Source organism: Macrobrachium nipponense, chromosome 4, assembly GCF_015104395.2.
Source record: "Macrobrachium nipponense isolate FS-2020 chromosome 4, ASM1510439v2, whole genome shotgun sequence".
Lineage (NCBI taxonomy): Eukaryota > Metazoa > Arthropoda > Malacostraca > Decapoda > Palaemonidae > Macrobrachium > Macrobrachium nipponense.
The window spans coordinates 93,942,804-93,959,284 of NC_061100.1; the positions used below are offsets into that span (position 1 = coordinate 93,942,804).

At 35.4% G+C, this 16,481-nt stretch overlaps 1 protein-coding gene across 1 annotated transcript in view; it reads left to right on the forward strand.

The window, feature by feature from the left end:
- The window catches only part of LOC135211026 (sodium- and chloride-dependent glycine transporter 1-like), a 58,344-nt gene extending 42,800 nt beyond the window's left edge, over positions 1-15,544 (forward strand). The window contains exons 7-14 of the mRNA XM_064244060.1: positions 796-899; positions 1,548-1,672; positions 2,230-2,407; positions 3,502-3,637; positions 10,769-10,900; positions 12,106-12,273; positions 13,188-13,296; positions 14,108-15,544. Coding sequence (XP_064100130.1) covers positions 796-899; positions 1,548-1,672; positions 2,230-2,407; positions 3,502-3,637; positions 10,769-10,900; positions 12,106-12,273; positions 13,188-13,296; positions 14,108-14,220 — 1,065 coding nt within the window. The 3' untranslated portion in view covers positions 14,221-15,544. The remainder of the gene's footprint in view (positions 1-795; positions 900-1,547; positions 1,673-2,229; positions 2,408-3,501; positions 3,638-10,768; positions 10,901-12,105; positions 12,274-13,187; positions 13,297-14,107) is intronic.
- The last annotated feature ends 937 nt before the right edge of the window (positions 15,545-16,481 follow it).

The following is a 16,481-nucleotide window of genomic DNA, read 5'->3' on the forward strand; positions in this document are numbered from 1 at the left end:
GCCTCTACAGAATTATAGAAATATCAGTGCACCTGAATTGGTGAACTGGATTGTTGACTCCATAGGAGTATAGTGCTCTCTGTGCACCTGAATTGGTGAACTGGATTGTTGACTCCATAGGAGTATAGTGCTCTCAGTGCACCTGAATTGGTGAACTGGATTGTTGCCCCAATAGAAGTGTAGTACTGTCAGTGCACCTGAATTGGTGAGCTGGATCATTGCCTCCAAAGGAATATAATCCTATCAGTGTGCCTGATTTGGTGAACTGGAGGCCCTGAAAAAAGTTTGTAGCTGCGTCCCTTAAGCCCTTAGCTGCGCCTGATTTGTAGCGCTTTACTTTACCTCCATTCTAATGTCCTTCCCTCTTTGTTGCTACCTAGTTACTCCAACTCCCTCTTTTTCATTCTCCCAAACCCTGAGAATGGTTAAAAGCGCAACAAAGCTAGGCTTTGCACCATAATTTTCATAAATCAAATTTTCTGTTGCTACTCATAAAAGACTCGATTACCAAAGTTATGAACTGAATTGCTTTGTCGTACACCCTATCTTGCAATGACTGGAAGACAGTAAGACCCAGGGAAAACTATAGAACTAAGAGAATTCCAATAGACTAGTGCTTGATGTGACTGACTGACATGCATCACTAGGTTTATGGCATATTTTTGCAATATCGCTGACCCTTTGACCACTTCTGATGGACTGACAGGCATCACAAGAGCTCCGGAACATTTGGGTAATATCGCAGCTCTCTTGACCACTTCATAAAAAGCTTAGAACATCTTTCTCTCTCCCCAGGTCTGGGCTGATGCTGCCATGCAAATCTTCTTCTCCTTGGGGCCCTGTTGGGGTGGGCTTATAACTCTGGCCTCTTACAACAAGTTCAACAATAACTGTTTAAGGTTAGTGAATGGTATATCTTTCCTTAGAGAGTTAAATTGAGGAGAGATCATTCTACTTATTTTTAGATGTGTTTTTGTTTAAGGTGTTTAGATGTGGATATGTGGGCTTATGTGTGCTTGTATCTGAGAATAAACTATATATATAAACAAATATATATATATATATATATATATATATATATATATATATATATATATATATATATAGGTATCTGTTGGAATCCATTTTTATTGAAGCCACGTCAACAAGGAATTTAAATCTCCATCCTGGATTGTTGTCCCTTGATCCTCTCTCCTTGTCTCTTTTGCTTAGAGAACACGCCACCCAGATTAACAAACGGAAACCCCGCCCCCCCCTCCCCTTTCTGTTTTTGTATATAAAGGTCTGTCAGCTTCTATTATATTCAGTATGAGCTTGAAAATGTAGAATAAACCACGAAAGTCCTTGTTCCAAATCCCTAGGTATTCACTCACCTTTCTGCCGTGGGTTTAAGGATATTCTCGAGTACGTGGACCTTCGTGCTACATTGGATATATATATATATATATATATATATATATATATATATATATATTATATATATATATATATATATATATATATATTAGCTTCATCACCATCTTTATTTTATTCCCTTCCTTTCCCAGAGACGCCATCTTCATAGCAGTGGCTAACTGTTCGACGAGTTTCTTCTCTGGATTTGTGATCTTTGGCATCGTGGGCTTCATGGCCCATGAGTTAGGGGTGCCAGTTTCGGAAGTGGCCGCCCAGGGTAAGTCTTAGGCAACGGGGCAGTTTAGGATAGGTCTAGAAATGACAGGATAGTCCCAGATTTAAAGTAAGTCATTTGATTACTTGCTTACTCATATGATTCCTCACACAATTACTTAACCGTGTGATTATTTGTTACTGTCAGTGAATTTTTACCTAACTTATTAAGTTATTCATTCATTCCTTGATGAATTTCGGTTATGGATAGGTACGTGAATATATGAAATGTATGAGCACTATAGAATGACATGATCATACATACATATATATATATATATATATATATATATATATATATATATATATATAGATAGATAGAAATATATATATATATATATATATATATATATTTATATCTATATATATATATATATATATATATAGATATATATATATATATATATAGCTTGATGATGAATAATAGTGCCAAGACTAGGAAGAACATTCTTAATATTACGAGCTTTCGAGGTTTAAAACCTCATCTTCAGGCTGAAAAAATTACAAGGATGAGAAATCACTATACATATATATTAAAATATATGTGTGACTTCTTTCCAGGAGCTGGCCTGGCCTTCATCGCATACCCAGAGGCCGTGGCACGTCTGCCCTTCTCGCCCGTGTGGTCCTGCCTCTTCTTCGTGATGCTTTTGACCTTAGGTCTTGGGTCACAGTTCACCATCGTGCAGACTGTCATCACCTGTGTCATTGATGTCCTGGGCATCAGGAGACACTACAAGTAAGGGCATTTGTTGTTGTTTATAAGTAAGGAGACTTTTGACAAGATTTAAGGGTAGGGAGATTGTGCAAGTAAGGAGATTTTATCAGTAAGGAGATTTTACAAGTTTTACAAGGAGATTTTATAAGTAAGGAGATTTTATGAGTAAGGAGATTTTATAAGTAAGGAGATTTTACAGGTTTTACAAGATTAAGGGGATTTTATGGGAAAGGAGATTTTATAAGTAAGGAGATTTTACAGGTTTTACAAGATTTTACAAGTAAGGAGATTTTATGAGTAAGGAGATTTTACAAGTTTTACAAGGAGATTTTATAAGTAAGGAGATTTTATGAGTAAGATTTTATAAGTAAGGAGATTTCACAGGTTTTAAAAGATTTTACAAGTATGGAGATTTTACAAGTTTTACAAGGAGATTTTATAAGTAAGGGGATTTTATAAGTAAGGAGATTTTATGAGTAAGGAGATTTATAAGTAAGGAGATTTTACAGGTTTTACAGGGAGATTTTATAAGGAAATTTTATGAGTAAGAAGATTTTGTAAGTAAGGAGATTTTATGAGTAAGGAGATTTTATAAGTAAGGAGATTTTATAAGTAAGGAGATTTTTCAAGTCTTACAAGTAAGGAGATTTTATAAGTAAGGAGATTTTACAAGTTGTACAAGCAAGAAGATTTTATAAGTAAGGAGATCTTACAAGTTTTACAAAGATATCTTATAAGTAAGGAGAATCTACAAAGAGACTTTATAATTAAGTAGACAATACAAGTAGGGAGACTACAATTAAGGAGACTTTACAAGTAAGAAGACCTCACACATAAGTAGACATTAAGTAAGGGGACACCAGAAGTAGGCAGACTATACAAGTAAACAGACTTTACATGTAAGGAGACTTAACAAGCAGACTTTACAAGTGAGAACTCTTTACAAGTTAAGGAACTTCACAAGTAAGGATACTTTACAAGTAAATGATCTTATTCAAAAAGACACAAGAAACCAGAAATATTCTCCCTTTATAACCAGAAAAACTTAGTTTATTTTTCTAATTTAAAAATTGATATATTATAAACAATTACTAAATATTCTTTTTTTTTTTCAGGAAAACTTGCATGGCAGTCTGTGCCCTGGGCTGCGCCCTGGGCATTAGTATGTGCTCTGGGCATGGAATGTACATCCTCCAACTCCTGGATAATTATTCGGGCACTTACTCCGCCCTCATGATTGGCTGTGTAGAGGTGAGCATAGATATAAAAGCCTAGATGCCGCATCGGCCGGCCGGACATACGTCATCAAGCCTGCCATCTTGGCGCAGTAATTCAAACAATGCAGCAGGCTGCAGTATATGACGTTTTTTCGCCACTATTCGCTTAATATTGCACGGATTTTCTTGTCTGATGGCTCGTTACAAAGCTTACATAATTCCCTACAAGGATCTAATAAAATAAAGTTGTTCCTTATTGTTTGAAAGTTAACTTGCAATGACTTTGTTTTAGCAGGTAGGGGGAAGGGGGGCTAGTTGTACACAAATGTTAATATTTACCCATAACTATTGCTATAAACAATAATTTGAAATGCTGTGATAAGACAGATTACTAAAGTAGGCTTACAGCTATGGATCTGTGCAACTTAAGTAAAATCTTTGTCTCTCGAAGTGCTCTGTTAAAAAATCCCCCAATATAATTTTTGGCACAGGCCTACAAGTTTAAGTCATAAAACTGTAGGGTTGAGCCTAAAATAAACTAAAGTAGGCCCTAGAATAACTAGGATTTCTGTGTTATCTAGCCTTTGCATCTCTGCCTGCTCCTTTGAGCCTGGGGGGGGGGGGGGGGGGGGGGGGTGGGGGGGGGGGGGGGGGGGGGGGGGGGGGGGGGGGGGGGTGGGTTGGTTCTTCCAATTTCTTGGAACGGGATGCTCCTCAGTGAATTCTGACCTCTAGACCTGGCTTTGGAAAATTTAGGGGGTATCAAGAGACCTCGTCTAGTGGCAAAAGTGACCTATCTCTAGACCTAATTTTATATGGTGAAATAATTATATAGAACTTAAATTTTTCACAAAACTACCTTTAATTTGCTCAGACTAGGATATATCATTATGGCAAGCATTAACAGTTCAATATAGCTCATCTCTAGACCTGTGTTGTCAAGGACCCAAATTATTATACCTTATTTGGGATAAGGGCCTGGGCCATCTCTATACTTCTACCCTTCCAGAAGGGGACCCACCTATAGACCAAAATTGCCAAAATGAGCCAATCCTGACGAGCAACCCTGTATACCCTAGGCCACAATCATACGGCCAGTCTAATTTTTTTTCAGCTAACTGTTCATTGGTTTGGTCGCATGTATAAATTTAAAGCTATGGGTGGCCTTATGGGTCATTAAGCCTATACTTTGAAATAACAACTCTCAAAATGTATTGCACAATGATTTATTTTCATGATATTTGTTCTTACATTGAATGTATATATAACATTTATTGTACATCTGTGCATTTATTTATAAATATTCCCAGCAGTTTAAACAAGTTTTTTTTCATTGCTGTTTCCAACAGTTTAATGATACTACATTGTAATGATAATCTATATGCATTGATATGAAATTAGCAGGCTATATCAAAACATCAACAAAAACTCATTATGTGTCTTGCTTGGCCATTTAGTTCTTATTACAAGGACCAGATTAACACTTTAATATTACATAGCTATAATGCAGTGAAAGAAATCTAGAAACATCAAATTAGTGTCCAACATACACGATTTACCCTATTGACTTAATGGCCCTTAAACAATATTGTTTTAACTATTTTTTTTCGTAGGCTGTCTTATCACAGCATTTCAAATTATTGTTTACAGCAATAGTTATGGGTAAATATTAACATTTGTGTACAACTAGCCCCCTTCCCCCTACCTGCTAAAACAAAGTCATTGTAAGTTAACTTTCAAACAATAAGGAACAACTTTATTTTATTAGATCCTTGTAGGGAATTATGTAAGCTTTGTAACGAGCCATCAGACAAGAAAATCCGTGCAATATTAAGCGAATAGTGGCGAAAAAACGTCATATACTGCAGCCTGCTGCATTGTTTGAATTACCGCGCCAAGATGGCGGGCCTGATGACGTGCGCCAGCTTATTCAGCTAGCGGCCGATGCGGCATCTAGGCTTTAATATCTGTGGAGGTGAGCATTTGAAAAGTGTCTGGTTTCTGCTCTCTCTCTCTCTCTCTCTCTCTCTCTCTCTCTCTCTCTCTCTCTCTCTCTCTCTCTCTGTACATATATACATACAGAGAGAGACAGAAAGGGACAGAGTGAGACAGAGCATATTCCCTCTCTTCTACTGGTCTAAAACTCTTTTCCTGATGCAAGTTTCAAATCAGTTTTATGTCTGTGAAAAAGAAAAAAAAACACTCTAGTCCCCAGTGGCTTCCTTGGGGAACTCCTTGATGTGGTGATATGTATATGTATATATTATATATATATATATATATATATATATATATATAGGCCTATAATCGCAACAAAATGCTAACCTAACACTCAGCTCTGCACCTGAATCCAGCAACTAAGCACTACAACTAATTACCCTCTCTCGTAGTAGCCATCTTGCTTGGTGAGACGTACCCGCGTGAAGTCAGATTAATCAACAGATATCACAAGTTTAACATACGACTAGAATTTGAGAAATATCTAGAAGTGTTCGTGAACTATCGGTGATAAGATTAGTGTGAAAATAGTAGGATAAAGCGTCTTCTAAGTTAGTTTATCAAGTGTAATACGGTAAATCAGAACAAGATGGCAGTAAGTTCCAACTGCGGGAAGAGGTGGCGTAATTTAGCTTGCTTGGCGGATTTGCAATACGATGAGGTAGCAGGAAGGGAACTGGCATTTCTCATCTATGAAATCAGCAACAGTCCTAACCAAAAAGATACAAAAGCATTCATAGATATATTAGAAGGATATAATCCTTCAAACTGGAACAAATCTAATGAAAACATCTTGAAAATAATTGAAGAAGTTCCAAATAAAATCCAAGTGGTCAAGAGACTCATAAAGAAAATATACATAAACCAACATATTCCGACAAAGAAAATGAATAAGGTAAATCTTGTGAATATCCTAATTGATGCATTAGGAAAAAGAATGCCAAAAGCATGCAAACTGTGTAAGGTTTGGTATAGCATAGTCAATCCACAAAACCTAATCAGAAAATGTGCTGCATGCAACATTCCGACCCATCCACAGTGTGCTGAGGTAATGCAAGATTTGAGAAAAGATACAAGAATTTTTTGTTCAACATGTCTATCATGGATAGACAATGTTATTAAATCAAGATTGAATGTACAAATAGTTGAGGATGAAGAAGAAGAGGAAGAGGAAGAAGAAGAAGAAAAAGAAGAAAAGGAAAACGGAAGAGAAGTAAACAAAAATGAAATGACAGAAAAAAATAAGGAAAACAAAGAACAAGATAAAAGTATGGATGCAGAGATACTCATTGATACTACATATGAGGCAATAAAGCAGCATACCCTACGAAGAAATAAATTACGATATGACAACAGAAAAGCAAATCCGAAGAGGCTCTACCCAGATCTACACAATGACGGGAAAGAGGAAAAAATAGACAAGAAAGACAAAATCTGCAACCTTTTGAAAAGAGGGAATTGCAGATTTGGAGAAAGATGTTACTACAAACATCCTAAGGTATGTCAAAACTATGAAATATATGGTAAATGTGCATACTAGATGGCTATTGGGGGATGATTGCAGAGATCTGCATCCAAAAATATGTAAAACCTAAAAGAAGGAAAAGGATGTAAGTTCGACAAAAAATGCAAATATATGCACCCTGTAGCCATGAATCATAATCAAATAAATAACCAACCAAGTAATAAGATCCAAAATAAGAAAGAAACAAATAAAGAGAGAAATCAAGAATATCAGGTAAAAGAGAAAAGCAAACCACCAATGAGATATGCAGAGGTGTCAGCCAAAAATTTCAAAGCATCAGCTCCGAAATTCTACTCAAGAGATAATAACTGTATTTATTATGCAAGAGGATATTGCAGAAACGAGAAAAATTGCAGATTCAGACACAAAATGAATAATTATGATGAAGGAAGATCAAAATATTATGGAAAAGTTGGATTTTTTAATGTCAGAATTTCTGGAAATGAAAAAAAGAACAACATACCAGAACAAGGAAAGAGACATGGGAAATCCTTATTACTACCAATATTAAATGAAGGAGAAAACACGCAAACCATCATAGTGAGAATGCGCAGGGTTTAGTTACGAGTAACTCAAAAAGAAAAATAGAGTACTTAGAAGAACTAACCAAAATGAAAAGAAAATAGATATAATGAACCCTATAAGTGAAACCAAAATGGTATTCCCAAAGAGACTGGGAATGATGATCAAATAAAAGGGTTCCAAACTTATAGATCAGATAGAAAAAATAAGAATCAAGGGGGAACCGCAATATATGGGAAAGACAAAAAACAAGGAAAAATATATGAGAAAATATAGTAACTCAGAATGTGAACTAATAGCGTAGAATTTGAATCTGAAAAATTGATGAACATAGTAATATATAGACCTCCTAATACTAAAGAGTTTGACTTAATAATTGAAAAATTGGATGATATATGTAGAAATCACAAGGACTGGACTATTCTCCTATCTGGTGACTTCAACTTTCCTTTCGTAGAATGGAAAGAACGAATAGGAGATTGTGGTTGTACTTATACATATAAAAAAGAGAGTAATAGTAGTGCAGAAGATAAGAGGCAATTTGAAAAGCTATTAGATATGCTACTAGAATACAACATTCAACAAATAAATCACCTGCCAACAAGAAGAAAGGAAAATACTTTAGACCTAGTATTTGTGAACGAGATGAATTATGTTAAAGAAATAATAGTTTAATAATTGCGAGTATTTCAGACCATAATGTCATAGAATTAACAGTTCATTCCAAAGCAGGTGAAAATAGAGATAAGCAAGAAATGAAAAAGTGGGAAGGATATGGAAAATACAACTTCTACAGTAAAAATATAAAATGGTCAGAAATTAATGAAGAATTAAACAAAGATTGGGATAACATTTTCGTAAGTGATGACATAAGGGTAAATACGGAGATATTATATAAAATATTGGAGAAAAATAAGTGGATAATATATACCGAAGAAGAAAAGTAAACATCATTCATGCATACCAAGAGGACAGAAGGATCTTGTTCCAGAAAATCAGAAAGTGGAAAAAAAGGTCTTTGCAAAAGAAAAAAAGCATGCGAAAGTATAGAACTAAAAAGTAAGATAGAAAATGCAGAACAAAAGATTATACAATCAAAAGAAAAGGAAAAACGGGACTTGGAAGAAAAAACCCTATTAAATATCAAGCAAAACCCCAAACTATTATACTCATATGCGAAGAAGATGAATAAAAGAAGAATAGAAATAGGCCCTCTGAGAATTGAAGGGAGATTAACACGAAATGAAAAAAAAGGAAATTTTGCAACATACTGGCAGAACGATATAAAGAGAGAATTCACCCTAGAATAGAATAATGAAGATAATGATATAGAAGTAAGGACGAAAATAGTGAATATTTAGCTGACATAGAAATTAATGAAGCTGATATTGTGCAGGCAATTAATGAAATTAAAAATGGAGCTGCTGCAGGGCCGGATGGAGTCCCTGCTATTTTGTTAAAGAAAGTAGTTCATTCTATCGCAAAGCCACTTGCAATATTATTAAGACAAAGTGTAGATACAGGCAAGATTTATGATGAGCCCAAATTAGCATATATCACCCCTACTTTCAAAAGTGGATCAAGACTAGAGGCAAGTAATTATAGGCCTGTGAGTCTAACATCACATATTATGAAAGTGTATGAAAGGGTAATGAAGAAAAATATTATGAACATTTAATAAAAATAATTTGTTTAATATAGACAACACAGTTTCGTACCCGGAAAAAGTACACAAACCCAACTGTTAGTCCACCGTGAGAACATATTCAAAAATATGAAAAGCGGAATGAAACAGATGTGGTTTATCTAGACTTTGCAAAAGCTTTTGACAAGTAGACCATAATATATTAGCAAAGAAAATTAGAAAACACAATATCGTAGATAAAGTAGGAAGATGGTTAAAAGAATTTTTACACAACAGAAAACAGATAGTTATTGCAAAACGATGAGAAATCGGATGAAACCAAGGTAATATCCGGTGTGCCACAAGGTACGGTGCTAGCTGCAATATTGTTTGTTATTATGATTGAAGACATAGACAGTAATGTTAAGGATTCGGTAGTGAGTAGTTTCGCTGATGACACAAGAATAAGTAGAGAAATTACTTGTGATGAAGATAGGAACGCTCTACAAAGAGACCTTAACAAAGTATATGATTGGGCAGAGGTAAATAGGATGGTATTTAACTCTGATAAATTTGAATCAATAAATTATGGAGACAGAGAAGGAAAGCTATATGCATATAGGGGACCTAATAATGAGACAATCACAAATAAGGAAGCAGTTAAAGACCTTGGTGTGATGATGAATAGGAACATGTTATGCAATGATCAAATAGCAATTCTGTTGGCAAAATGTAAAGCAAAAATGGGAATGTTGTTACGGCACTTCAAAACAAGAAAAGCTGGACACATGATTATGCTTTATAAAACATATGTTCGTAGTCCACTTGAATATTGCAATATGATATGGTACCCACACTATCAAAAGGATATTATTGCACAAATAGAGAGTGTACAAAGGTCCTTTACAGCTAGAATAGAAGAAGTTAAGGACCTAGACTACTGGTGAAAGACTACAATCTTAAAATTTAAAATATTGTCTAGAAACGGAGAAGAGAACGCTACATGATAATTCAGGCATGGAAACAGATAGAAGGAATAACAGAAAATATCATGGAACTAAAAATATCAGAAAGAGCAAGCAGAGGTAGATTAATAGTGCCCAAAACTATACCAGGAAAATAAGGAAAGCAAGGCACAGGACATTAATCCACTACGCACCAGCATCGATAATGCAGCGTCTATTCAATGCGTTGCCAGCTCATCTGAGGAATATATCAGGAGTGAGCGTAGATGTGTTTAAGAATAAGCTCGACAAATATCTAAACTGCATCCCAGACCATCCAAGATTGGAAGATGCAAAATATACCGGAAGATGTACTAGCAACTCTCTGGTAGACCTTAGAGGCGCCTCACACTGAGGGACCTGGGGCAACCCGAACGAACTGTAAGGTCTGTAAGGTCTGTAAGGTCTCCTGTACTTATCTCCTCTACTTATCTCCTCCATTTATCTCCCCTTCTTATCTCCTCCATTTATCTCCTCTACTTATCTCCACAGCTCATCGCCGTGACTTGGGTCTACGGGGTCGATAACTTCATGGATGACATCAAGTCCATGTTAGGTCACCATCCGCCTCCTTACTATTACTGGAAGTATGTCTGGAAGTACATCACCCCGGCCAGTGTGTTCGTGAGTAGGCCTACGAAGTTCGTTCTTTTGTTTCCAGGAACTGCTGTTGAGTCTAGAGTCTCAAACCTCTTTTATTTTTATATTATATTGCCAGACTCTTCATAGGTCTATGGTTCTACAATCTGTTGGTCTACCGAAGATGTTAGCTCTAGTAGAAACTCAACCATCTTTTAACTTTTTGTACTCAGGCTCTTCCTAGGCCTATAACTGTATGATCTCTTGACTCTGGTCGGTCTAAGGCATATTATTGTAAGACTGCCGGCACAGCCTTTTTCATTTTCTTAATAGTCAGGCTCTTCATAGGCCTGTAGGTCTAAGACTCACCTGTCTCTGATTGGTCTAAGCCTAAGGCATTATTGAGACTACTGTCACTCGCACAAGGCCTATAAAGTATGTTTCAAAAGAAGATAATTGTAGAAGATCTAGACAAACCGGAAGTTTAATCCATTTATTTTGTAATTGAGAAAACAACAACTAGAAAAGTGTCCTGCATGTCACTACAGAATCATAGGCCTAAAAAGACCATTATTAAGACTTACCGTCACTTGCTCTAGGCCTATAAAGCACGTTGATGAGGAGAAATTTAATATTTTTATGTAATTACGAAAAAAGCAACCAGTAAAGTATCCCACTTGTCATTATATAGAATCATAGGCCTACAAAAAACATTATTAAGACTTACCGTCACTTGCTCTAGGCCTGTAAAGCACGTTAATGAAGATAAATTTAATATTTTTATGTAATTACGAAAAAAGCAACCAGTAAAGTATCCCACTTGTCATTATATAGAATCATAGGCCTAAAAAGACCATTATTAATTAAGACTTACCGTCACTTGTTCTAGGCCTATAAAGCACGTTGATGAAGAGAAATTTAATATTTTTATGTAATTACGAAAAAACCAACCAATAAAGTATCCCATTTGTCATTATATAGAATCATAGGCCTAAAAAGATTAAAACGTACTGCCACTTGGCCTAGGCCTATAAAGCACGTTGCTGGAGGGAATTTTAATGTTTTCATGTAATTAGGAAAAAAACAACCAGTAAAGTATCCCACTTGCTATCATATAGAATCATATGTATAAAAACTGTCATCTTATTATCCTCCCATCTCGAAGTAATATAAACTCACAGAATCAATAGGCCTAGTCTTAGATCTTTATAGTGATGACTTTACAACTCTTTCATTATTCTTTTCCACAGATTATCCTGATCTTCACTTTCGTCGACTACAGGCCATCGACCTACGGTGATTACAAGTATCCAGTTTGGGCGGACATTCTTGGATGGTTCATCTCCTTTTCGTGCATCATGGCCGTTCCGATTCGCGCCATTTGGCTCATCCTGCATAAGAGCGGTCCTTTGAAAGCTGTGAGTGAAACCTCAGCTCTTTTCCGGATGTTTTTCTTGATAAAAGTTGAGACTTTAAATAATATTTGCAACTGGATATCTAAATTAGACTTTTTTTATGAGCATATTATCATGTTCACTGATTTTTCTTTTATTGAATATTTTTTTAAACTGAGCATCAAATTCTGGTTGTCGAACTGATCAAGGCTTCAGTGCTCTCTCTCTCTCTCCTCTCTCTCTCTCTATCTCTCTCCACTTCCTTCTCTCTCTCTCTATATATATAATATATATATATATATATATATATACATATATATAAATATATAATATATATATATATATATATATTATATATATATATGAAGAGAGAGAGAGAGAGAGAGAGAGAGAGGAGAGAGAGAGAGAGAGAGAGAGAGAGAGAAGAGAGATATATATATATATATATATATATATATATATATATATATATATACACATATATATATATGTATATATATATATAACATATATATATATATATATATATATATATATATATATATATCTTGTGACTTTTTGAAATTCGCCAATACCGTCCCTCACTTGCACCTAAACCATAGATCATAGTAAATTCAAGTATGTTGAGCTAAATATATATGTATATGTATTATATATATATATATATATATATATATATATATATATATATAATTTTATTGATTCTGCACATAAATTACATATAATGTATATGTATTTATTATAAAAAGACCTTTAAAGTGTCTTTTTTGAATATGAGAGAGAGAGAAGAAAAACCATAGACCTGCGTTCGATACCTAGTACCGAAACACTTGTCAATTGTAGGAACTCTCCCAAATTATCGACAATTCTGTATATTTCTATGTATATTTCTATGTATACTAGAATTATATTTCTATATGTTTCTCTCTCTCCTACAGCGAATTCAGCAGCTGTGTCGAACAAGCCCCGACTGGGGTCCACCTGACAGGAAGAGACACCACGACCCGACTCTCAATGCCATCGACTCCAAGACTCCGCTCGCCAACGGTTGGTTCCTTGTCTGGGGAAACCACCTCCTCTTTTTTTTTTATCTTATCTAAATTATTTTATCTAATTCATCTGACATGAAACTAGTTCTTGATTCATTTGGAAGATAGAATGTTGTCTCTTGGGTTAAGCGTTCAGATCGATGAGAAGTCTAGCTCTTGGTGTTAAGCGTTCAGATCGATGAGAAGTCTAGCTCTTGATGTAGGCCTATGGTATATTCAATGAATCTAGGTAAAAAGGAAAAAGTCACAGGTAAAAAAGTCGCAGGAAAAGTCACAAGAAAAAGTCACATTAATCCTACCTATATTGATCCCCTAGGCTTTTAAAACTCAGTGTATCCAACTTTGCGGCGTGTTTAGTACGAGCCCTGTTGGGGATTACCGAATTAATAATAAACAAAAGACTGTAAATTATGTAACATTCTTTTCCTGTGACTTTGTTTCATAGCCAAAATTGTGACCTTCTTTCCCTGTGACATTTTCACCGGCCACCCATTCAAGACAGGTCTAATTAACGTATAACTTAACCAATTAACTACGTTTTACACCAATTCTTTTGAACCGGGATCCATTTTGAATGAGTGTAATGATCTAGCTGAATTATGACTCGTGAAGTAGGCCTCTACATCAGAATGCAGAACAGATCAACATTAGACTTATTAATAAGTTAAAACGATTATATATTTCAGTCCTAAATCAGGATACATTTTGACCGATTCAAACAATTGTTAAAGATCAGGCTCGTTAAACCAGAAATGTATAATCATGACAGTTGCTGGTGCTAAATCACTAAACATTCCTTGTCTTTGCAGACGAGGAGCAGTACGAGATGGGTCGCGAGTCTCCTTATCTGAGAGACGACGAGTGGGAGGACGAAGAAGACGACGGCCTCCAGATGAAGGTTCCATCTCGCATGAAAGTCTAGAGAAGAAGAAGAAGAAGAAGAAACGGCTGGATTCCTAGACCTACTGAGCCTAGACCAATCAGAGGCCCGGAACACAGTTAAGGATGATTTCATCTTCCCTGGGAAGCTACCATTCCCGGGAAGGCTCAAAATGAAGGAATATATGTGAAAAAAAAAGACAAAAAAAGGGCTCTGTGCTCACATTCACACCACAGAGGTTCCCCAAAAAGGGTATATATATATTTCAAAACCAAACACGCAGATATCTGCGAGTTCCCGGTCCAGAATTCTTTCAATAATTATATAGACTCGAACGGGACATGAAAAACAAAAACATAAAAAAAAAAAAACACTTTGGCTTCGTCACCTGCTTGAATCAAAAAGTTCTAGCTAGCGTCGAGAGCTAGACCTATTCTCTGTTATTTAAGTTAAGCCTATACAAATTCAGTTCAGGTCGAACGTTAATTAGGTTCCTGATACGAAGGATATTGTCATTATAAATTTTTTTTGTTTTATTTGTTCAAGTTTCGTCCCGCACAAAAGGGAAATAAGCGTTTATATATGAACGAGTTTCCTACGACAATGCTCTACAGGAGTTTACCAAAAGGCAAACATTCTTTAGAGCTTAATTCTTTCTCTCTTTTTAAGAGTTTTCTCTCTTTTTCGTTTCGGCCGACAGAAAGTTGTCCCCGTGGACCTAAAGACATTCCGACTGTGACAAATGAAGTGTGATCATTAGAGTTAAGGCTTCAGTGAAGACGAAAATAAAAAAAAATGTAAAAAAAATTTCTCAACACTTTTATCAGAGTATGTGCGCACTCACGCGCTTCTGCTGCCTGTGTTGTGTGTGTATACGTGCCATACGCACTTTTTTTTACACAGCCACGTGTGCGCGTTTTTGCGCACGTACGGGAGGAATAAGAGTATAAGAGTCTCTTTAGAAAAACGACTTTTGGTATTTCAAATTGAAAAAAAATAGCAATACTCGTTTCTGTTGTGGCTTTCGTCGGTATCGATTAAGAGGATGTTTTCGCTGTCTCGGGAACGTGATCATGATAGATGTAGGATAACTTCTTTCTTTTTTTTCCCCGTGTTCTTTTGAAGTAATCCACAGCAATTTAGAGAAAATTGGAGTATTGACTTCTATTGTTCTTGCTTGTGATTGATCGTTTCTGCCGCTTGTTATCTCCTGAATCGTATCGAAGGTTGGCAAAGAAATTAAGTCTATAGTGGATTCGTGGATTGACGGAGGAGTTCTTGTCACCAAAGTGACTTTGTCGCTAAGTAATTTACTTTCCAGGCAACTCGATTCACCCGAAATCACTTAAAATTAGTCTTAAGTTTCCCCAAAAAAAATAATAATAATCAAAACAGGCTACACTTTAAAATTCCAGCACTGAAAGCTGAGAAATTAAAGTAATTCGTGCCACAGAAGCTGTCAACCAGCCATCCACTTTAACTCTTTTCCGTAATCAGGTCTAATATCACATTAGATTTAAATTCATTCGTGATCTTAAAACCACTTCAAAATTCAAGCTACTCCAAGTGAGAATGACAAACCTTTGGGTACAAAACCTCAGTGAGAATCACTGCACCAAAACCACACTTTAGGCTGATTTGAAAAACGACAAAACCTATAGTATTGGAGTTCTGTGTTCCTTTGATATGTTCCATAGATTTGCTATGATTTTCCTTGAGGGATTTTTGTTACTGATTACACGTAATAAGGAGAGTTGAAAACAGATTGGAATTAACATTGCTCAGTCATTTTTAGCCAACACTAAAGAATAAATAAAGAAATAAAACAAAATTTCAGTCCCGTGTGGTCATTTTTGTTACTAGTACTACTGTTTCGAAAGATTCGTATAATGTTGTTATATTTTTTTAATTTTCATACATTTCTGCTACAGTGATCCTAATATTTATTGTTTGTAAATACAAAAGGAAGATCAACGACAGATATATAATTTATATTAAAAGAAATTAAATGACATCCAGTTGGAATCTCACCTTGCCTGAAAATGCTACTTATTTCACATAGTGATAATAATGATTGCCAGAGTTTAATACAAAAATTAGCGTCATTTTCCACTTGAGATCTAATTAAACTTGCCACAAATCCACTACGTGACTTGTTTGTGTGAATCGTGAAAGCATTTGTATAAGAAAAGAAAGGCAACAGGAGAAAATATACTTTAATATTCTTTCAGGTCATGGAGTTTATATATATATATATATATATATATATATATATATATATATATATATATATATATATATAA